At 45.5% G+C, this 25,207-nt stretch overlaps 1 protein-coding gene across 2 annotated transcripts in view; it reads right to left on the bottom strand.

Moving 5' to 3' along the window:
- Positions 1-25,207, bottom strand: part of LOC126215217 (splicing factor 3A subunit 1) — a 100,673-nt gene that overhangs the window by 10,343 nt on the left and 65,123 nt on the right. For both annotated transcript variants that reach the window (XM_049941883.1, XM_049941884.1), the window contains exon 12: positions 7,408-7,508. In XM_049941883.1, the coding sequence (XP_049797840.1) occupies positions 7,408-7,508 (101 nt within the window). The remainder of the gene's footprint in view (positions 1-7,407; positions 7,509-25,207) is intronic.

Raw genomic sequence — 25,207 nt, 5'->3', positions numbered from 1 at the left:
CACCTCCTCCGCCATCCACTGCACTCGGTCCCTCCTGGACCTGGCCACCTCCACTCTGATGACTCCATCCACACCTCTGTTCACATTAAAACCACCATAAACGAACAGCACCTGCACTCTGACAGCTGCCATCCATTCCACACCAAAAACTCCTTCCCATACAGCCGGGGACAGCATCTCTGCAGTGAAGAGGACTCCCTTTCTGAGTACGCTTAAGGTCTCACGAAGGCCTTCACAGACAGGTACTATTCCTCCGACCTAGTCCGCAAACAGATTTCCCGTGCCATATCCACACTCTCTTTCAAATTCTGAACGTGGCAGGGGTAAAATACAGGGAGCGAAAGGCTATTTACAATTTGTACAGAAAGCAGATGGCAGTTATAAGAGTTGAGGGACATGAAAGGGAAGCAGTGGTTGGGAAGGGAGTGAGACAGGGTTGTAGACTATCCCCGATGCTATTCAATCTGTATATTGAGCAAGCAGTAAAGGAAACAAAAGAAAAGTTCGGAGTAGGTATTAAAATCCACGGAGAAGAAATAAAAACTTTGAGGTTCGCTGATGACATTGTAATTCTGTCAGAGACAGGGCAGTTGAAGGGAATGGACAGTGTCTTGAAAGGAGGGTATAAGATGAACATCAACAAAAGCAAAACGAGGATAATGGAATGTAGTCGAATTAAGTCGGGTGATGCAGAGGGAATTAGATTAGGAAATGAGACACTTAAAGTAGTAAAGGAGTTTTGCTATTTGGGGAGCAAAATAACTGATGATGGTCGAAGTAGAGAGGATATAAAATGTAGACTGTCAATGGCAAGGAAAGCGTTTCTGAAGAAGAGAAATTTGTTAACATCGAATATTGATTTAAGCGTCAGGAAGTCATTTCTGAAAGTATTTGTGTGGAGTGTAGCCATGTGTGGAAGTGAAACATGGACGATAAATAGTTTAGATAAGAAGAGAATAGAAGCTTTCTAAATGTGGTGCTACAGAAGAATGCTGAAGATTAGATGGGTAGATCACATAACTAATGAGGAGGTATTGAATCGAATTGGGGAGAAGAGGAGTTTGTGGCACAACTTGACTAGAAGAAGGGATCGGTTGGTAGGACATGTTCTGAGGCATCATCAAGGGATCACCTATTTAGTATTGGAGGGCAGCGTGGAGGGTAAAAATCGCAGAGGGAGAACAAGAGATGAATACACTAAGCAGATTCAGAAGGATGTAGGGTTGCAATAGGTACTGGGAGATGAAGAAGCTTGGAAGTAGCACGGAGAGCTGCATCAAACCCGTCACAGGACTGAAGACCACAACAACAACATCAACACGTATGCCGAATCCTCCCGGCACCCCCGAGAACCGGCTAAAAAGGAGCCCCCCTCGTAAGAAATTACCATCCCAGACTGGAACAGCCGAACTGCATTCTTCATCAGGGCTTTGATTCTCTATCACTGTGCCCCGATACGGGAGACATGCTACCCGAGATCCTTGCCATCCCTCCTAAAGTGACGTTCAGTCACCCGCCCTATCTCCACAACATCCCTGTTCATCCCTACTATACGCCAATCCCTCGCCACAGGGGTTATATCCCTCTGGGAGAAACAGGAGCAAGACCTGGCCAATCGACCCACCCACCACTTCCCATTTCCAGTCCTGTCACGTGCTTATCTTACTCCCTCAGAGGGTGGGCCACCAGTGAAATCGGCCACACTGCGCACCAGCTCTGCTGCAATCATTCCGCAGCTTTCTGTATCGGTACGACTACCGACCGGCTGTCCACCGGGACAAACGGCCACCGCCAATCTGAGGCCGAGAGCAAAGTGGACCACGACGTGCAGCCAAACACGACAGGCTCCATTTCGATGGCCGCTTCACAACCTGGGCCGTCCGGATCCTCCCCGCTTCTCTGAACTGTGCAGATGGGAGTTACCCCTACAACGCACTCTCCGCTCCCAGAACTGTCCCGGCCTCTAACTACAGCAACCCCAAGTCCCCACAACCTTCACCTAATAGTTTCCATCCCCTCTGCGTATCACCTGCTCCCAACTCGTGTCCTGTCACCCTCATTGTGCACTGCTCCCTCTCGAGGCACCCACCGATCTTTTCACTTCTCTCCTTTCTTCCCATTGCACCAGGTAGCCTCTCTGCCACCTCTAGTCCCTGCACACTGTGCAGGCAGCACTGTTTCCTCTCCCCCTACCCGTACCCTGCTGTCCCTCTCCCTTTCCCGCTCCACTACAGATCGTCCCTCCCATTCGACGTGTTTCAATTCGGTTTCACTCTGGCCCGAGCAGACAGAGACAGCAGGCGTGTGTGCACGAGGTGTGCTCGCACGTACGAATGTGCGCGTTTTTCTTTGCCGAAGAAGGATTTGGCAGAAGACTGTTAATGTGTAACAGTCTTTCTGTTGTGCCAGTCCGCAACTCGACATGTCATCTTTACTGAGCAGCAATCTATCCTTTCCGTTACTGTCGATAGTCCGGTCTGGACTTTCTATTGCTTCGTACTTTATTTCACCACGACTCTGTCTCAATATAATGAAAAGGATAGTTGCTACTCACCGCACAGTGAAGATGTGGAGTTGCAGAAAGACACGACAAACGGGCTGTCTCACAATTAGCTTTCGGCCGACGACGCCATTGTCAAAATTAGACAACGTACGTACACACGCACACAAATACATGTGACCACGGTCTCTGGCAGCTGGAGCCAGACCAATCTCTGTCTCTTTCATTAGTAATGTTTCCGACCGAGAAGCAAATAGTACTCGTAGTTCAATTTCATTTGTTTGTGCAGCCTCGTACCTCAGTCTCCACTCGAGATAACCTAACTGTTCTATTACATTTAGGCACCGAATGCTGAAAACCACCAACTCTCTAAATGTAAGTTTTGTAGTGCTCACTTAAATATTCGCTTTGAGTTTTCACTTATTAAGAACTTTGATGCATTTTCTGAGAGACCGATACAAAGTTCTAGGTACTGGAGGTCATTCACCAATATCTGAGGTCAATGCAAGACATTATCACATTTTCAATTACAGACTATCTGAAAACTTTCATAGAATTTCTAGAATGTTCTTATACAGATGAAGTTCATTTCAATATATTGAGCATCTAAAAATACATTGCCAATATTCAAAATTTCACAACTGCTTCACTGATAAGGCATTTGGGACATGCTCAAAATTATACGATCTATCCATTTCTCAACAAAACAGTGTGCTGCTTACACAGTTTGTATGAAACTTCTTTATTTTTTTGCTAACATTTTAATCATTTTCAACCCATTCTGCCATAATGATGGCACCAGCATGGAAGAAAATGACACATATTGCCTCTGTTTTCGGACTGTACATAAAATTACATTTCCCAATAACTGTAGCGATATCACTCGATGATAAGGCCAGAATAATGAACGTCTGTAGCTACTGTGATGTCAGCAGTCATAGTAAACCTGCAACAATGGAAAATAATTGTGTTTTCGACAAAACGTCTTTCTCTCACTTTACCAATATACAGTGGCCACAATAATCCAATTGACAATGAGTGATTCTATCCAGAACCAGTAGCCTACTGTTGACAAATGTAAGTTAGATATGTGAGAGACATAATCTGCTCACGTGGAGGCGGAGGCTGGTCGTACAGAGCCGGCAGTAACTGCACCCGCATAGTTGCGAGACTGGGTTCTAGCTACTAAAAATCGCTGATACGGCAGATCCAGGATGAATGAGAGCATTCTGGTAACTGTTGCAGTGTTGCAAGAGAGAATTTAGACAGCAATCGAGTGAGTGGGCACACAAGTGTCGTGCAACAAACGCACCAAGTTAGCGACTGAACTGGTGTTAGTTCTTTCTTACATTACTAACAGAGTGTACTAGACGGTATTGTTATGTGGTGCACTATTTGCAATTCAGGAATGTTGTTAGATGAAAAAGCCAGTGTGACGCATCAGACGACACATTTCCATAAGACTCTTCGAACAAACAAATTGCGACAACCTCTATCAGCAAATGCTTTTTGACAGAACTCTTCAAAAAGCCAAAATTTGAAGGAATTAGACACCGATTAGTGTGGGAATCATTGTGGATGAAACCGTTTTGAACATTTTAGGTTTTTCCCTTAGCAGGGGAGAAAGTTAAGCCCATGTTGTTAAAAATGTATCAATTACGGACTTCTGCCAAAAGCTCTGGCCAACTGCCATCGAGTTTGAAAAACTACTACTTGTGGTCACAGACCAGACTCCATTCACTGTTTCAGCTATTACCCAATTGAAACCTTTGTTTCCTATGCTGAAGCATGTGACATGCTCAGTTCGTGCCCTACACAGGGTTTTTGAATCCACAAGGAGGTAACACGACATTGCAAACCAGTTCATCTCTGCCCTGAAGATGACTCTACTGAAAGCTCCGAGTTGTGTTGTTGCCTACATGCAAACCACTGGCTTGCCCCTTCCAAATTTTACGGTCATTACTCGTTGGGTGTGCTGCTATGTTGTGTGAGAATTTTCACAAAATTAGAGTTTGTGCTTTTTTGGTTCCAACCGACACAGATGCAATGTCCAAGGCACAGAAACTTCTGTTACCGGAGAAAATAGAGAATTTGCAAAGAGAACTATATTACACCCATATAGCCGACTGTAGCTATTAAATGATTGGAAGAACAATGTCTGGAAAAACGGGGTGTGGGGGATGGATATTTTTACTTCCACAAGGGAGCTGTTTGCCAAAGACAAACTCGAGTCTAGTCTTCAGAAGAATCCATACATTGAGGAATTCCGAGTGAAGGGAAGGTTTGCCTCACAGGTTTCTGTGGATGTTGAAAGAAGCTTTAGCATCTACAAAGATGTTCCTTCTCCCTACATAAACTGACTGACTTTTTAAAAAACGTAGAGATGCTTAATGTCTTGATGCAAAACAGTTTCATGTTTTTCCTTCTTTTGATGAGAGAGAATTTGATGTACTTGTCTGAAATTCAATAAATTAGAATAGAGGAAAGAGAAATTGTTAAATTAATTGCATAAACCAGCATCTTTTGTTCCTTTTTTTACCTTATTTGAACATCATCTCCTTTCATTTTCCATCTGAAATTGACACCTAAAATTTCAACCCTCCTGACACAAAATTAATATTGTTTCCTATAAGCCAACTTGAGTGGATGAGCAAATTTTTAACTACCCTCAATATTTAAACATAGAATTGGAGTGATGCTGTTGAGATTCTGGATAAACATATGCAGACTCTGCTTCATTACATTAGTGGTTACTGTGCATGTAATTATACTTAGAAATAAATTTGAGTTGTTGTTGTTGTCTTCAGTCATGAGACTGGTTTGATGCAGCTCTCCATGCTACTCTATCCTGTGCAATCTTCTTCATCTCCCAGTACCTACTGCAGCCTACATCCTTCTGAATCTGCTTAGTGTTAAGTATTCCTGATGACAAGAAAGTAATTTCACAAAGAGTAACGGTTTTATACACGCAACTGGCAGGTGTGACTTAAGTTTTTAATCTGTTGTCGGTGTTGGACATGTTGCTTACATTTATGTTGTCACAAGTTACATACTCGTAAAAAAAAAAAAAAAAAAAAAAAAAAAAAAGAAGTATTATTCCTGCCACAAAATAATTGAAGAAATATTTTGCACCAGCAGTGCATATAGAAAACGCCAAATTATTTGTGACCATCATTATATAAAGAGCCATAGTATAAAGTTTCTACTCATTGTATACTACTCCCTCAATGTATCACTCAACAGTTGTACAAATGAAATAAATAATGCTTTGAAGAAGTAAAACTTCAAAGACTGTATTAGATTCACAATCTAATTTTCGTTGGTATTAGAAACTCATATGAAAACTGAAATTTACATCTGATTCCTGCTATCAGTATAATTTTCTGCTTTGTCAGTAACTTTCTTACGTAATAAGACTTTTACTGATAAAATTTCTTGATGTTTTGCAGTCTGTATATGTAATGTGTTAATGTGTAGCGTGATTGAAGAAAATTCTTGAGAATTTTGGTAACACTGTTATTTCAAACAGTTTCAAAACTACAGAAAACATTTTTCGTGTGTAGACTATATTCTGACTTACTACATAATCATAGTGCTACTTTATATTTATGTGACATTTTCTGTCACATGTAAACTGTGTTTACATTTCGGATACTCAGTCACATACATCCATTAATTACAAAGTAATGGACACAATTCTACATTTTAGTGCGAGCTCTGACTAGCTGTACACTGCAACTTGACCGCCCGTGCTAATACCACGGCAGCAAATGACGTGACCTTGTCCCCAGGTGGCACTGACTCGTCACCACACATTTTTTGTCACTATTTTTACAAATTCTTTACAACTCGACTGTAAACACACGTGCGAGCATGTGTGTTTATCGATTCTTCTGTCCGTAATCTGTGTCAGTATTTTGCAACTATGACTTAATAAACTGATGGTTCAGCAATAACACAGCTGTCAGCACCTACCTTCTTTGTTTTTCATGCACGTCACCCGTCACGAACACCTGCAGTGCCGAAACAGCAGATAACAGGTCGTACGAATAAAGCGAGTTGCGAGAAAACACTTCACCCGAGAATATTCTCAGTGCGAGTAAAAGCTGCGAAGTTCTGTCGAGGTTAAGTCTGACTGACCTTTTAGGAGTAATAGTACATTTATGTTGCTTGGAAATATCCTGAAGAAATACTGAAGAAAGAAACTGTAGAAGTTTATACTGGTTTAACAATAAAACCTTATTTGTCTGGCAAACTACCTTCCTGAAAACCGTGAAAGGAGAGGGTGCGGCCAGCCTTTCAAACCAAAATTATCTCGTATTAGAAAACTCTGACAGAGTTCTGGTTTGGAGTAAATGAAAATGTCAGGTACTCTTGAGGTTTCATTTGCATAATGTGTTCATCGAACTTCAACAACAAATGCCAAAAATTTGATATCATTGTAAGAAAACGCATTTTCATATACTGTCCATAATCATCTTAATAATTTGTTGTCACACATAAAAGTAAACTCAGAATGTAGTGCAACTCTTCCAGAATACACTAATGCCAGTATCCTATTTGTACACTGATGAGTTTGCCCATTCAAGTGCAGGACATGGCAGACAACAACCTTCTCAAGAAGGAGGGGGTTCCGGGAAGGAACTCCCTCATTAGAGAATACGCTTCAAATTTTTGATTCGTACGAAATTCGTACAACCCAATATCCCAGTAATGCAAAAATAGACACGTACTGACCGACGTACAAAATATTGCCAGGGGCTGTAGCACCACACAGTACAGTCCTCGGACTACTTGCTACCTAAGCTGCAGGTTGCTCACTGCTAGTACTAACGGTCACTCATTTTTTGTCAGACCTCATACTGCACCCGATTGTAATTATTACACGGTGCGATCGGTACACGTACCTGGGGGCCCTGCGGAGGTGGGGGCATCTGAGGTGCCGGCGGCATAAACCCTGGCATCGGTGGCGCCGGAGCGGCGACCGGGAACGGCGGCCGAGCTGGTACTGGAAACAGAAAACAGTTAAGTGTAGAAAAACTTATACAAAATCTTTGGCAGGAGTGTTAACTAAAATATTTGCCAACACCTACTGTTGTTGCTGTGGTCTTCAGTCCTGAGACTGGTTTGATGCAGCTCTCCATGCCACTATCCTGTGCAAGCCTCTTCATCTCCCAGTACCCACTGCAACCTACATCCTTCTGAATCTGCTTAGTGTATTCATCTCTTGGTCTCCCTCTACGATTTTTACCATCCACACTGGCCCCTACAATACTAAATTGGTGATCCCTCGATGTCTCAGAACATGTCCTACCAACCGATCCCTTCTTCTAGTGAAGTTGTGCCACAAACTCCTCTTCTCCCCAATTCTATTCAATGCCTCCTCATTAGTTATGTGATCTACCCATCTAATCTTCAGCATTCTTCTGTAGCACCACATTTCCAAAGCTTCCTGTCCAAGCTTCCTGTCCAAACTATTTATCATCCATGTTTCACTTCCATACATGGCTACACTCCATACAAATACTTTCAGAAACGACTTCCTGACACTTAAATCTATACTCAATGTTATCAAATTTCTCTACTTCAGAAACGCTTTCCTTGCCATTGCCAGTCTACATTTTACATCATCTCTACTTCGACCATCGTCAGTTATTTTGCTCACCAAATAGCAAAACTCCTTTACTACTTTAAGTGCCTCACTTCCTAATCTAATACCCTCAGCATCTCCCGACTTAATTAGAATACATTCCATTATCCCCTTTTTGCTTTTGTTGATGTTCATCTTATATCCTCCTTTCAAGTCACTGTCCATTTGTTCAACTGTTCTTCCAAGTCCTTTGCTGTCTCTGACAGAATTACAATGTCATCGGCGAACCTCAAAGTTTTTATTTCTTCTCCATGGATTTTAATACCTACTCGGAACTTTTCTTTTGTTTCCTTTACTGCTTGCTCAAATACAGATTGAATAGCAGTGGGAAGAGGCTACAACCCTGTCTCACTCCCTTCCCAACCACTGCTTCCCTTTCATGCCCCTCGACTCTTATAACTGCCACCTGCTTTCTGTACAAATTGTAAATAGCCTTTCGCTCCCTGTATTTTACCCCTGCCGCCTTCAGAATTTGAAAGAGAGTATTCCAGTCAACATTGTCAAAAGCTTTCTCTAAGTCTACAGATGCTAGAAACGTAGGTTTGCCTTTCCTTAATCTTTCTTCTAAGATAAGTCGTAGGGTCAGTATTGCCTCACGCGTTCCAACCTTTCTACGGAATCCAAACTGATCTTTGCCGAGGTCGGCTTCTATCAGTTTTTCCATTCGTCTGTAAAGAATTTGCGTTAGTATTTTGCAGCTGTGACTTATTAAACTGATAGTTCGGTAATTTTCGCATCTGACAACACCTGCTTTCTTTGGGATTGGAATTATTATATTCTTCTTTAAGTCTGAGGGTATTTCGTTTGTCTCATAAATCTTGCTCACCAGATGGTAGAGTTTTGTCAGGACTGGCTCTCCCAAGGCCGTCAGTAGTTCTAATGGAATGTTGTCTACTCCGGGGGCCTCGTTTTGACTCAGGTCCTTCAGTGCTCTGTCAAGTATTACTACAAGTAAATTATTTTGACAACAGAGTACATGCACACCCAGACAAAGTACGACTTCCTATAGACGACACTCCTACCTGTGGCGGTCTGCCCACATAAATGGGGCAAAGGCTCACCGATTGTGAAAGAGAATATACTGACACGAGTAGAATTAAAAATTGAAGTTAGGTTTGCAACTGTATTACACCAACAATATCCTGCATACCAAATTGTTCCCTGTAAAATTCTTACAACATTTAACCTTACAGACAGAAAGAGAGAGAAAAACTAGTAGTCTAACACTCCACTAGGGATGGATGTTGTTCTTTGTCAGAAATTGTCCCTTCCAGAATGCTGTTTTCTCTTTAAATCCACTAATTTTCTCCGTCAAATCAGAGAAAGGTGCTTCTCACCTTTTGTCTAACTAAGGTGTTCAGAAGTGTGCTGTCGAGTCTATTAAAAATGCTAAGTCTGCAGTCCATTCCAGATCTTCTAATTTTGATTTCCACTTTCGTTTTCCATTTGTGAATTCAACAATAGTAGGGCTAAAATCGAAAAATCATTCTGGGAACGCCTCTCAACTTAACTGATGTATGTCACTGTAAATATAGAACATCTCCATACTATTCATTCAATTCCATAAAAAACTGCCGACATAATAATCCGTGCAACTTACAAAAATTTACTATTTGTACCACCAATGTCATCATTACTCGGTTCACGCCTCTCAATTTCACACAAAGTGCTTCTTCGAATCCTGTACAAATCACCTGTAGATTGTAGTAATTTTTTGCTTTTTCCATCACCAACTAAATCTTAAAATTCTTTGTGCACTATGTTGTAATGCTGTTTATAGTAAATTTGTGGTGCCTTACAATTACGTAACTCCACAGTAGACACTGCGAATTCTCTTACTTCTCTCCACATATCGCAAGACAGTTCCTTTCCGAACGTACATAGCACTGTGACAGCTGTCCGACATCTGACCTCCCTTTAACCCACGAACAAATCCGAAGACAAACAGTTTCGGCACTACGATTCTGTCAGTGGACGAAATTTGTGCCGACCGAAAAAAGCCGCACAGAATGTCAGAAGAAATGATATCACATTGCACTGCTAAATGAAATGTCATACTGTATTGAACAGTTTTGAAAAGGACAGAGCAAAGCTGAGACAGACCGAGTACTGCGGAGGCAGGTTCAGTGTGCGCACATCACATTTCACACGGCACGGCCAACCCTGCCTCGCACTGTCTGCCAACAGTTATCTCCAGAACCTGACACTGTGCTCCCCTACAATTTTCTATTGTAGTATTTACTATATGTACTGATACTCGTTTCCTCCTACAATGTAGCACAAAACCTCTTTTCTTCCACTAAATTAAAGAAAAGAATTCAAGGTCCTTCGCCTCTTTTGACACCTTCGGTGTTCTCTACCTAACAATACTCAAACAATTCTTCAAGTTTTACAGTAACACGTCACTTTTGCTAATGCGACACGTTAATCCGTGTCTACTCGGTCGACAAATGACTGTCACCTCAGTAAAGCTATTCGTTATTATTACGGTATATTGATAATTTTTACTTATGGACCATCTGACAGTAACTGAATAAAACACAATTTTGGTGCCATACGCGTTTCGCCTTTATTTTCTGCAAGGCATCATCAGTGGCCTGAAATATGTACAAATGTTAGCTATTTAATTTACATTTTTGTCACTGTGCCTATAGGTTATAAACAGTTCTGGTGGTTGGTATTTCCTATTAAGTAGTAATGTTATGAACTGTACTTACAGGTTGTGTGGACAATTTCTTACATATTACACTCCTGTTGCATTTTTGGTGTTGTTGTTCTTCTTATGAACGCCAATTTGCGGTTTTTTTCCCACATTCCACAGCACTACGAAGTGAACGCTTGTTTGAATGCAATGTTTTGGTTTCTGTTGCCGACTGTCAAATGTTATTGCCAAACTATGGAGTGTAATTATTGAAGTATCTGTGATCTGTTCGTGTATGCATCTGTGTGTGCGTGTGTGTGTATATATATGATTATAATAGAGGGAAACATTCCACGTAGGAAAAATATGTCTAAAAACAAAGATGATGTGACTTACCAAATGAAAGTGCTGGCAGGTCGACAGACACACAAACAAACACAAACATACACACACAATTCAAGCTTTTGCAACAAACTGTTGCCTCATCAGGAAAGAGGGAAGGAGAGGGAAAGACGAAAGGATGTGGGTTTTAAGGGAGAGGGTAAGGAGTCATTCCAATCACGGGAGCGGAAAGACTTACCTTAGGGGGAAAAGAGGACAGGTATACACTCGCTCGCGCACACGCACACACACACACACACACACACACACACACACACACACACATATATACAGACCAAGCAGACATATTTAAAGACAAAGAGTTTGGGCAGAGATGTCAGCCGAGGCGGAAGTGAAGAGGCAAAGATGATGTTGAATGACAGGTGAGGTATGAGTGACGGCAACTTGAAATTAGCGGAGATTGAGGCCTGGTGGGTAACGGGAAGAGAGGATATATTGAAGAGCAAGTTCCCATCTCCGGAGTTCGGATGGGTTGGTGTTGGTGGGAAGTATCCAGATAACCCGGACGGTGTAACACTGTGCCAAGATGTGCTGGCCGTGCACCGAGGCATGTTTAGCCACAGGGTGATCCTCATTACCAACAAACACTGTCTGCCTGTGTCCATTCATGCGAATGGACAATTTGTTGCTGGTTATTCCCACACAGAATGCATCATAGTGTAGGCAGGTCAGTTGGTAAATCACGTGGGTGCTTTCACATGTGGCTCTGCCTTTGATTGTGTACACCTTCCGGGTTACAGGACTGGAGTAGGTGGTGGTGGGAGGGTGCATGGGACAGGTTTTACACCGGGGGCGGTTACAAGGATAGGAGCCAGAGGGTAGGGAAGGTGGTTTGGGGATTTCATAGGGATGAACTAAGAGGTTACGAAGGTTAGGTGGACGGCGGAAAGACACTCTTGGTGGAGTGGGGAGGATTTCATGAAGGATGGATCTCATTTCAGGGCAGGATTTGAGGAAGTCGTATCCCTGCTGGAGAGCCACATTCAGAGTCTGGTCCAGTCCCGGAAAGTATCCTGTCACAAGTGGGGCACTTTTGTGGTTCTTCTGTGGGGGATTCTGGGTTCGAGGGGATGAGGAAGTGGCTCTGGTTATTTGCTTCTGTACCAGGTCGGGAGGGTAGTTGCGAGATGCGAAAGCTGTTGTCAGGTTGTTGGTGTAATGGTTCAGGGATTCCGGACTGGAGCAGATTCGTTTGCCACGAAGACCTAGGCTGTAGGGAAGGGACCGTTTGATGTGGAATGGGTGGCAGCTGTCATAATGCAGGTACTGTTGCTTGTTGGTGGGTTTGATGTGGACGGACGTGTGAAGCTGGCCATTGGACAGGTGGAGGTCAACGTCAAGGAAAGTGGCATGGGATTTGGAGTAGGACCAGGTGAATCTGATGGAACCAAAGGAGTTGAGGTTGGAGAGGAAATTCTGAAGTTCTTCTTCACTGTGAGTCCAGATCATGAAGATGTCATCAATAAATCTGTACCAAACTTTGGGTTGGCAGGCCTGGTAACCAAGAAGGCTTCCTCTAAGCGACCCATGAATAGGTTGGCGTACGAGGGGGCCATCCTGGTACCCATGGCTGTTCCCTTTAATTGTTGGTATGTCTGGTCTTCAAAAGTGAAGAAGTTGTGGGTCAGGATGAAGCTGGCTAAGGTGATGAGGAAAGAGGTTTTAGGTAGGGTGGCTGGTGATCGGCGTGAAAGGAAGTGCTCCATCGCAGCGAGGCCCTGGACATGCGGAATATTTGTGTATAAGGAAGTGGCATCAATGGTTACAAGGATGGTTTCCGGGGGTAACAGATTGGGTAAGGATTCCAGGCGTTCGAGAAAGTGGTTGGTGTCTTTGATGAAGGATGGGAGACTGCAAGTAATGGGTTGAATGTGTTGATCTACGTAGGCAGAGATCCGTTCTGTGGGGGCTTGGTAACCAGCTACAATGGGGCGGCCGGGATGATTGGGTTTGTGGATTTTAGGAAGAACGTAGAAGGTAGGGGTGCGGGGTGTCGGTGGGGTCAGGAGGTTGATGGTGAAAGGTTTTGTAGGGGGCCTAAGGTTCTGAGGATTCCTTGAAGCTCCGCCTGGACATCGGGAATGGGGTTACCTTGGCAAACTTTGTATGTGGTGTTGTCTGAAAGCTGACGCAGTCCCTCAGCCACATACTCCCGACGATCAAGTACCACGGTCGTGGAACCCTTGTCCGCCGGAAGAATGACGATGGATCGGTCAGCCTTCAGATCACGGATAGCCTGGGCTTCAGCAGTGGTGATGTTGGGAGTAGGATTAAGGTTTTTTAAGAAGGATTGTGATGCAAGGCTGGAAGTCAGAAATTCCTGGAAGGTTTGGAGAGGATGATTTTGAGGAAGAGGAGGTGGGTCCCGCTGCGACGGAGGACAGAACTGTTCCAGGCAGGGTTCAATTTGGATGGTGTCTTGGGGAGTTGGACCATTAGGAGTAGGATTAGGATCTTTTTTCTTTGTGGCAAAGTGATATTTCCAGCAGAGAGTACGAGTGTAGGACAGTAAATCTTTGACGAGGGCTGTTTGGTTGAATCTGGGAGTGGGGCTGAAGCTGAGGCCTTTGGATAGGACAGAGGTTTCGGATTGGGAGAGAGGTTTGGAGGAAAGGTTAACTACTGAATTAGGGTGTTGTGGTTCCAGGTTGTGTTGATTGGAATTTTGAGGTTTTGGAGGGAGTGGAGCTGGAAGTGGGAGATTGAGTAGATGGGAGAGACTGGGTTGGTGTGCAATGAGAGGAGGTTGAGGTTTGCTGGAAAGGTTGTGAAGGGTGAGTGAGTTGCCTTTCCGGAGGTGGCAAACCAGGAGATTGGATAGTTTTTTGAGGTGGAGGGTGGCATGCTGTTCTAATTTACGGTTGGCCTGTAGGAGGATGCTCTTAACAGCCGGTGTGGATTTTTTTTTTTTTTTAGGGCGCAAAACTTCTATGGTCATTAGCGCCCAGCCCGTGACTTAGGAAACAGTAAAAAACCGAAATTGAAAACCAGCAGCAATGGGAACAAAGTCATAAAATTGGAGAAACTAAAAGCAGAAGGAATGCCTAAAAATCCACTACAGAAAGGGGTTGGTTGTCCCCAAAAAAGGCTACAAATGACTGACGTCATTTCACTGTCACTAATAAACTGGAGAACGCGGTCGGCTGAGCGCGTGTCATCTGCTAAAATCAACGATAGATCAGGCGATAGTTGTAGACGGGAGCGTAACGGATTAAAATAGGGGCATTCAATTAAAAGGTGTCTTACCATCCACAGCTGAGAGCAGTGGGGACAGAGTGGGGGAGGATCGCCGCTTAAAAGATGTCGATGGCTAAAAAGACAGTGCCCTATCCGGAGTCTAGCTAAAATTACCTCCTCCCGACGACGCGTTCGGGAGGAAGAAGTCCAAGCGCAAGGAAGGGCTTTCACTTCCCGCAATTTATTATGGGGAAGTGTTGACCAATGCGCGTGCCATAAATGAGCAACTTTGCGACATAAAACGCTACCACCGTGGTATAACAATCATGTACGAAAGGTACTACGGAAACAAAGAAAGCTTCATCATAGGTTTAAGAGTAGTCGAATCATAGCTGATAAGGAAAAGCTGAACGAAGCGAAAAAGAGCGTAAAGAGAGCAATGAGAGAAGCATTCAACGAATTCGAACATAAAACATTGGCAAACAATCTAAAAAAGAACCCTAAAAAGTTTTGGTCATATGTAAAATCGGTAAGCGGATCTAAATCCCCTATTCAGTCACTCGTTGACCACGATGGCACCGAAACAGAGGACAACCGAAGAAAGGCAGAAATACTGAATTCAGTGTTCCGAAACTGTTTCACTGCGGAAAATCGTAACACGGTCCCTGACTTCAGCCGTCGCACGGACGCCAAAATGGAAAATATTGAAATAAACGATATCGGAATTGAAAAACAACTGCTATCACTTAGTAGCGGAAAAGCATCCGGACCAGACGAGATACCCGTAAGATTCTACAGTGATTATGCTAAAGAACTTGCCCCCTTTCTATCAGCAATTTATCGTAGATCTCTGGAAGAACGTAAAGTACCTAGCGACTGGAAGAAAGCGCAGGTCGTTCCCATTTTCAAGAAGGGTCATAAATCAGATGCGAATAATTATAGGCCTATTTCGCTTACGTCAATCTGTTGTAGAATAATGGAACATGTTTTATGTTCTCGTATTATGACGTTCTTAGATAATACAAATCTCCTTCATCATAACCAACATGGATTCCGCAAACAGAGATCATGTGAAACTCAGCTCGCCCTATTTGTCCAAGAAATACACAGTGCCGTAGACACTGGCGAGCAGATTGATGCCGTATTCCTGGACTTCAGGAAGGCATTTGATACGGTTCCGCACTTACGTTTAGTGAAAAAAATACGAGCTTACGGAATATCGGACCAGGTTTGTGATTGGATTCAGGATTTCCTAGAAGAAAGAACACAACATGTCATTCTTAACGGTTCAAAATCTGCAGATGTAGAGGTAATTTCGGGAGTACCGCAAGGAAGCGTGATAGGACCTTTATTGTTTACAATATACATAAATGACTTAGTTGACAACATCGGTAGCTCCGTGAGGCTATTTGCAGATGACACGGTTGTCTACAAGAAAGTAGCAACATCAGAAGACTCGTACGTACTCCAGGAAGACCTGCAGAGGATTAATGAATGGTGCGACAGCTGGCAGCTTTCCCTAAACGTAGATAAATGTAATATAATGCGCATACATAGGGGCAGAAATCCATTCCAGTACGATTATGCCATAGGTGGTAAATCATTGGAAGCGGTAACGACCGTAAAATACTTAGGAGTTACTATCCGGAGCGATCTGAAGTGGAATGATCACATAAAACAAATAGTGGGAAAAGCAGGCGCCAGGTTGAGATTCATAGGAAGAATTCTAAGAAAATGTGACTCATCGACGAAAGAAGTAGCTTACAAAACGCTTGTTCGTCCGATTCTTGAGTATTGCTCATCAGTATGGGACCCTTACCAGGTTGGATTAATAGAAGAGATAGACATGATCCAGCGAAAAGCAGCGCGATTCGTCATGGGGACATTTAGTCAGCGCGAGAGCGTTACGGAGATGCTGAACAAGCTCCAGTGGCGGACACTTCAAGAAAGGCGTTACGCAATACGGAGAGGTTTATTATCGAAATTACGAGAGAGCACATTCCGGGAAGAGATGGGCAACATATTACTACCGCCCACATATATCTCGCGTAATGATCACAACGAAAAGATCCGAGAAATTAGAGCAAATACGGAGACTTACAAGCAGTCGTTCTTCCCACGCACAATTCGTGAATGGAACAGGGAAGGGGGGATCAGATAGTGGTACAATAAGTACCCTCCGCCACACACCGTAAGGTGGCTCGCGGAGTATAGATGTAGATGTAGATGTAGATCGATGAAGGGAATCGACTGAATAGCTGGCCGAGGAAGAGAGACTGCAGCCTTGGCCGCTATATCGGCCGCCTCATTCCCACAGATACCAGCGTGTCCCGGGAGCCCCCGGGAGCCAGAGGAACGCCACCGAGACGCCCCCCAGGTGGAGCAAGCGCAGACCGCCCTGAATCTGGTGGACCAGAGGGTGCACAGGGTAAAGAGCTTGGAGACTAAGGAGAGAGCTGAGAGAATCTGAGCAGATAACGTACTGTATCCGCTGATGGCGGCGGATGTAGTGGACAGCCTGGAGAACAGCGTAAAGCTCCGCAGTATAAACTGAACACTGGTCGGGAAGCCGAAAGTGATTTGGGGTGTCACCAACAATATAGGCACTCCCTACACCTAACGAGGTTTTCGACCCGTCGGTGTAAATAAATGTGGCGTCCGTCATTTGTGCACATAGAGCAGCAAATGCCCGACGATAAACAAGTGTAGGGGTACCATCCTTGGGAAATCGACAAAGTTCACGGAGCAGGCAGATCCGGGGACGGAGCCAAGGCGGTGCTGTACCCCAAGTTGTCAAGAAGATTTTAGGAAAGCGGAAGGAAAGAGAATGGAGCAGTTGACGGAAGCGGACTCCCGGGGGTAGTAGGGAGGAGGAGCGGCCTGCATACCCTACATCAAAGGAGGCGTCGAAAAAAAGGTCATGGGCTGGATTAGCAGGCATGGAAGACAGATGGCTAGCATAACGACTCAGAAGGACTGCTCGCCGATTGAACAGCGGAGGTTCAGCAGTCTCAGCATAAAGGCTTTCCACAGGGCTAGTGTAAAAAGCTCCAGACACTAAACGTAATCCACGGTGGTGGAGAGAGTCGAGACGCCGAAGAATAGACGGCCGAGCAGAGGAGTAGACTATGCTTCCATAATCCAATTTCAAGCGCACTAAGGCGCGATAGAGGCGGAGAAGGACCACTCGGTCCGCTCCCCAGGAGGTACCATTCAGGACACGGAGGGTGTTAAGGGATCGCAGACAGCGAGCCGAAAGATAGGAAACGTGGGAGGACCAGCACAGTTTTCTGTCAAACATAAGACCCAAGAATTTAGCGACGTCTGAAAACGGAAGGTTGACAGGACCTAGATGTAAGGAGGGCGGAAGAAACTCCTTACGTCGCCAAAAATTAACACAAACGGTCTTACTGGGTGAGAAACGGAAGCCGGTTTCGATGCTCCAAGAGTGGAGGCGATCGAGACATCCTTGAAGACATCGTTCAAGAAGGCTGGTCCATTGAGAGCTGTAGTAGATCGCAAAATCGTCCACAAAGAGGGAGCCCGAGACATCAGGAAGGAGACAATCCATAATTGGATTTATGGCGATGGCAAACAGTACAACACTCAGCACGGAGCCCTGGGGTACCCCGTTTTCTTGGGAGAATGTACGGGAGAGAGTAGTGTTCACCCGCACCCTAAATGTGCGCTCTGCCATAAATTCGCGAAGAAAAAGGGGCAGCCGGCCTCGAAAGCCCCAAGAGAACAGTGTGCAGAGGATGCCTGTCCTCCAACAGGTATCGTATGCTCTCTCCAGATCAAAAAATATTGCTACCGTTTGGCGTTTCCGGAGAAAATTGTTCATGATATAAGTGGAGAGAGCAACAAGATGGTCAACTGCAGAACGATGCTTTCGGAATCCGCATTGGGCAGGTTGCGGGATTCCAGCCACCAAGCTAAATGGTAATTCACCATATGCTCCAAAACCTTACAGACACTACTCGTGAGAGAAATGGGGCGATAGCTAGAGGGGAGATGTTTGTCCTTTCCAGGTTTCGGAACGGGAACGACAATAGCTTCCTGCCATCGTCTGGGAAAGGTACTGTCGGTCCAAATTCGATTATAAAGGCGAAGGAGGTAAAGCAGACTACGGGTTGATAAATGCAGCAACATTTGGACATGGATACCATCCGGTCCTGGGGCGGAGGAGCGAGAAGAAGAGAGGGCATGTTGGAGTTCCCGCATGGAGAAAACATTATTTTAGCTTTCGTGATTTTGAGAGGAGAAAGCAAGAGGTCGCACTTCCGCTGAACGTTTCTTCGGGAGAAACGCTGGCGGGTAATTTGAAGAGCTCGAAATCTCAGCAAAGTGCTGACCCAATGAGTTAGAAATTGCGACGGGGTCCACTAAGGTATCATGCGCGACAGTGAGCCCAGAGACCGGGGAGAAACTAGGCGCGCCTGAGAACCGTCGAAGCCGACTCCAAACTTCCGAGGAGGGGGTGAAGGTGTTAAATGAGCTAATAAAGAATTTCCAGCTTGCCTTCTTGCTATCGCGGATGACGCAACGGCATCGCGCACGGAGCTGCTTATAGCGGATACAGTTGGCCAAAGTAGGACTGTGACGGAAAATGCGAAGAGCACGTCGTCGCTCACGTATTGCGTCACGGCATGCCTCGTTCCACCAAGGAACTGGGGGGCGCCGGGGAAATTCGGAGGTGCGTGGTATTGAACGTTCCGCAGCTGTAAGAATAACGTCGGTAATATGTGTGACCTCATCGTCGACGCTGGGAAAGCGACGGTCATCGAAAGTCGCTAGAGACGAAAAAAGTGTCCAATCGGCTTGGGCAAACTTCCAGCGTCGCAAGCGCATATATGGCAGTTGAGGCTGCAGTCGAAGGACACATGGAAAGTGGTCACTCGAGTGTGTATCATCAAGGGCGAACCATTCGAAGCGCCGAGCTAGCGGAACAGTACCGACCGCAAGGTCCAAATGAGATAAATTTGTCGTGGAGGCAGACAAAAATGTGGGGACCCCAGTGTTGAGGCAAACTAGATCCGCTTGGTGGAAGACGTCTAGCAATAGTGAGCCACGCGGACAAGGATGTGGAGATCCCCAAAGTGGGTGGTGGGCATTGAAGTCCCCAACCAGCAAATAGGGGGGTGGAAGCTGACCAAGAAGATGAAGGAGATCAGCTCGTGCCATTGGTGTGGACGATGGAATGTATAAAGTACAAAGAGAGAACGTGTATCCAGAAAGGGAAAGACGGACAGCGACAGCTTGGAAGGAACTGTTTAAGGGGATTGGGTGATAATGGAGAGTATCATGGAGAAGAATCATGAGTCCTCCATGGGCTGGAGTGCCTTCAAAAGAGGGGAGGTCATATCGGACGGACTGAAAATGAGGGAGAACAAAGCGGTCATGGGGATGCAGCTTTGTTTCCTGAAGACAGAAGATGACCGTCGAGTAGGATCGTAAGAGGATCGACAATTCATCCCGATTGGCTCGAATGCCGCGGATATTCCAGTGGATAATGGACATAGGGTGAACAGAAAATGGAGGAATGTGACCAATGGTGCTGTCAACTCAACGACTGCTCAGAGCTTGCGACCGACAGCATGGAATGGCATTCAGCCGAAGGCAGAAGATCCTGATCCATAGGTTGGTCAGGAGCAGCTCCTGCCACCAGCGATCGGCCGGTTGACCGGCCACCAGCAGTGCGCCTCGGCGACACAGAAGACGGCCGAGGGCGAATTCCGCCAGGTGGTGCTGTAGATGGGACACGCCTTGGCGGAGAAGGAGAGGAACTGGGTTTCTTTGTAGCCTTCTTGGAAGTATGATGTTTAGATGGAGGAACCGATGGTTGGGAAGTTGCGGTACATAAAAACTCTTCACGAGTATGCTCTTTTTTCGAAGACTTGGTGTCTGACTTTTGGGCTCGAGATTCAGCAGAACCCGACGAAGGGTGAGCCATAGAGTGGGCAGGCGAAAGTGGTGAGGTTGAACGGGCGATCTTTGCGCTGGCCGATCTGACGACCGTGGTACTAAAGGTGAGGTCGCAAGTCTGCGTGGCCGCCTCCTTTGTTGGCCGAGGGGAAGCAAGGACAGTGCTGTATTTTCCTGTCTGAGGCACAGTGGGCTGTCGACTGGCGAATAATTTTCGAGCAGCAAAGGTCGACAGCTTTTCCTTCACTCTGATTTCCTGGATGAGTTTTTTGTCCTTAAAAACAGGGCAATCTCGAGAGGAAGCAGCGTGGTCACCCATACAGTTGATGCAGCGAGGGGATGGAGGTGGACAAGCACCCTCATGGGCATCCTTGCCACACGTAACACATTTGGCCGGATTGGAACAGGACTGGCTGGTGTGATTGAACTGCTGACATCGATAGCAACACGTAGGGTTTGGGACGTAAGGGCGAACGGAAATTATCTCATAGCCTGCTTTGATTTTCGATGGGAGTTGAACTTTGTCAAATGTCAAGAAGACAGTGCGGGTTGGAATGATGTTCGTGTCAACCCTTTTCATAACTCTATGAACAGCCGTTACGCCCTGGTCAGACAGGTAATGCTGAATTTCTTCGTCAGACAATCCATCGAGGGAGCGTGTATAAACGACTCCACGCGAGGAATTTAAGGTACGGTGCGGTTCCACCCGGACAGGGAAGGTGTGGAGCAGAGAAGTATGCAGCAATTTTTGTGCCTGGAGGGCACTGTGTGTTTCTAACAACAGGGTGCCATTCCGTAATCTGGAACAAGACCTTACAGGACCTGCAATTGCGTCGACACCTTTCTGAATAATGAAAGGGTTGACCGTGGAGAAGTCGTGACCTTCGTCAGACCGAGAAACAACAAGGAACTGTGGCAACGATGGAAGAACCGTCTGTGGCTGAGACTCAGTGAACTTACGTTTGTGAGCAGACATAGTGGAAGGTGAGGAAACCATTGCGGAAGAATCCCCCATGATTACTGGCGTCTCCGATGGCGCGCTCCTCCCTTGTGGGGGCCCTCTCTGAGGGCACACCCGCCTTAGGTGATTGTTCACACCTCCCGACAAACGGACGGAGGGACCAATCGGCACTTTCGGAAGGTATCAGCTCGGGTAATCGCCCCTCCCTGGGCCTGGCCGTTACCAGGGGGTACGTACGTGTCCTACCTGTTTACCCGGGGCGGGGAATTACGCGTTACCCCGTCACCGGCTACGCATGGAAGTGCGTGGGTCGGCCTTCAGACACGCACAGGGAGGAAAAAAGAGAAAGGGAAAGGAAAGAAGAGGGGGTCTCAAACGTCGCAGCGGAGAAAAGGGCAAAGAGAAGAGGGAAGGAAAAGAGAAGGACAGAGGAAGGACGAGGACTTGCAAGTGCAGAAAGCAAGGAATTTGGAACAGTTTCGAGAGTCCGTCTCCGGACGTAGGCACAAACCATACTCCCAGAGGGGGAGAAAGGGAAGGAAAGAGCCAGAGGTGAGGGGGGGGGGGTGAAGATGGGGGACGGGGAAGGATGCGGAAAGGGAAGGGATGCAGCCCGGAAAGGAAGGAGGGCCACATTAGCTCGGGGTCCCGTGCTCGCTACGCACGTGTCCACAAAAGAGTTGTGGACCCCCTGGGGGGGCCGGTGTGGATGTGGGAGAGGAAAGATTAAGGACTTTAATAAAAGTTGACGGGTGTGTTCATTGGCTAAGTTGATGTGTAGGTGAAGGATTAGGTGGGTGAGGGCAATGGATTGTTCAGTTTGGAACTGGTATAGGAACTGATGGAAAGAAGGGTTGCAGCCAGAGATGGGAACTTTAAGTGTGAGGCCTTTGGGGGTAGTGCCAAATGTCAGACAAGCCTGAGAAAATAGAATATGGGAGCGTAATCTGGCTAGGGCGAAGGCATGTTTGCGGAGGGAATGTAAATAAAACTTAATGGGGTCGTTGTGGGGGTGTTGTGAGAGTGACATGGTATTAGAAGGTGGAAAGTGTAACATGAGGCTGAAATGAAAATGAAAATAAAAATATATGGGGAGAAATAAAGGTGGACTGGAAATTAACTGGAGATCTGGTGTGAAAAAAGGTGATAAGGTGTTGGTTCCATCAGATTCACCTGGTCCTACTCCAAATCCCATGCCACTTTCCTTGACGTTGACCTCCACCTGTCCAATGGCCAGCTTCACACGTCCGTCCACATCAAACCCACCAACAAGCAACAGTACCTGCATTATGACAGCTGCCACCCATTCCACATCAAACGGTCCCTTCCCTACAGCCTAGGTCTTCGTGGCAAACGAATCTGCTCCAGTCCGGAATCCCTGAACCATTACACCAACAACCTGACAACAGCTTTCGCATCTCGCAACTACCCTCCCGACCTGGTACAGAAGCAAATAACCAGAGCCACTTCCTCATCCCCTCGAACCCAGAATCCCCCACAGAAGAACCACAAAAGTGCCCCACTTGTGACAGGATACTTTCCGGGACTGGACCAGACTCTGAATGTGGCTCTCCAGCAGGGATACGACTTCCTCAAATCCTGCCCTGAAATGAGATCCATCCTTCATGAAATCCTCCCCACTCCACCACGAGTGTCTTTCCGCCGTCCACCTAACCTTCGTAACCTCTTAGTTCATCCCTATGAAATCCCCAAACCACCTTCCCTACCCTCTGGCTCCTATCCTTGTAACCGCCCCCGGTGTAAAACCTGTCCCATGCACCCTCCCACCACCACCTACTCCAGTCCTGTAACCCGGAAGGTGTACACAATCAAAGGCAGAGCCACATGTGAAAGCACCCACGTGATTTACCAACTGACCTGCCTACACTGTGATGCATTCTGTGTGGGAATGACCAGCAACAAATTGTCCATTCGCATGAATGGACACAGGCAGACAGTGTTTGTTGGTAATGAGGATCACCCTGTGGCTAAACATGCCTCGGTGCACGGCCAGCACATCTTGGCACAGTGTTACACCGTCCGGGTTATCTGGATACTTCCCACCAACACCAACCCATCCGAACTCCGGAGATGGGAACTTGCTCTTCAATATATCCTCTCTTCCCGTTACCCACCAGGCCTCAATCTCCGCTAATTTCAAGTTGCCGCCACTCATACCTCACCTGTCATTCAACATCATCTTTGCCTCTTCACTTCCGCCTCGACTGACATCTCTGCCCAAACTCTTTGTCTTTAAATATGTCTGCTTGGTCTGTGTGTGTGTGTGTGTGTGTGTGTGTGTGTGTGTGTGTGTGTGTGTGTGTGTGTGTGTGTGTGTGCGCGCGCGCGCGAGTGTATACCTGTCCTTTTTTCCCCCTAAGGTAAGTCTTTCCGCTCCCGTGATTGGAATGACTCCTTACCTCTCCCTTAAAACCCACATCCTTTCGTCTTTCCCTCTCCTTCCCTCTTTCCTGATGAGGCAACAGTTTGTTGCAAAAGCTTGAATTGTGTGTGTACGTTTGTGTTTGTTTGTGTGTCTGTCGACCTGCCAGCACTTTCATTTGGTAAGTCACATCATCTTTGTTTTTATATAGAGAGGGAAAGACGAGAGGATGTGGGTTTTAAGGGAGAGGGTAAGGAGTCATTCCAATCCCGGGAGCGGAAAGACTTACCTTAGGGGGAAAAAAGGATGGGTATACACTCGCGCACACACACACACACATATCCATCCACACATGTCTCACTTTGTATTCACCTTCCCCTTTTTACCGTAATCTACTATACAATTTTATCCCGCCTATATATACTCAATAATACGTAACCCACTTCCAAACCATAACCAAGGTGTCTGTATATGTGTGGATGGATATGTGTGTGTGTGCGAGTCATGTGAGAAGACAGTTTCATCTTTCTTTTGCGATACAGAAGGAAATATTCACATACAATATTGTGTACCTTCATGATAATTACTCAACAACTCATTACAGCTGTTAACTATCACCTCCTCAAAATAACACATTATTCCCACAGCTGACTCATTTCAAAAGAAACTACGATGATGACATCGAGCGCTTTTACAAATGAATCCCCAGGATGTACTGCATAACAAAGTAATGCTTACGTTCTGCACCTTTCCTGAAAGCTTTTGGTCAAAAGTGCATCTCAGACAATAACATTTTTTTATTGTCACATAACTGCTTGGCATCTGACAGTAGCTGTGGAATGACAGCACAATTGCTCATCGTTCAAGTTTTCAATAATAATAATAATAATAATAATAATAATAATAATAATAACAACATAGGAATACCATATTTACTCGAATCTAAGCTGAACCTAAAAAATGAGACTTGAAATCAAGGAAAAAAAAATTCCCGAATCTAAGCCGCACCTGAAATTTGAGACTTGAAATTCAAGGGGAGAGAAAAGTTTTAGGCCGCACCTCCAAATCGAAACAAAGTTGGTCTATTGTAATATGAGACACAATTTAAGTCGAATGAGTGACGATACAGCTACAGTAGTTTGGTTCGAGTCGTAAGCTAAGCAGTTAAGCTTTACCAAGTAACCATTGCCATGCGTCAGGCACTCCATTCGTATTTATACGGATGCCCTTCCTTTTTCACGTGCTTCATCTGGTTTGAATCGGTTGCTTATTTTTCTTTGATCTGATAAGTGCCGTTCTCTTCGTTATAGGTGTTAACGTCACTCTAAGCTGAAAATGCATTACTGTACTGTGTCATGCATTGTTTGTCGCATTCTGATAATGAGTGTTTACCACCTGTCGCCGCTCGTGGCACGGCTTGCTTTTGTGCGCGCTACCGCCGCTTACAATAAAAAAAAAAAAAGAGAGGAATTCTCTCATTAGTGAAACAATGGCAAGAGACTGCTATTTTTTTGTTACTTACACTGCTGCTTTCTTTGATAATGATCAACAAGAACCAAATAATAGAC

The sequence above is a fragment of the Schistocerca nitens genome, chromosome 12 (assembly GCF_023898315.1).
Source record: "Schistocerca nitens isolate TAMUIC-IGC-003100 chromosome 12, iqSchNite1.1, whole genome shotgun sequence".
NCBI classification, from domain to species: domain Eukaryota; kingdom Metazoa; phylum Arthropoda; class Insecta; order Orthoptera; family Acrididae; genus Schistocerca; species Schistocerca nitens.
This window is presented reverse-complemented; position numbering and strand designations above follow the sequence as displayed.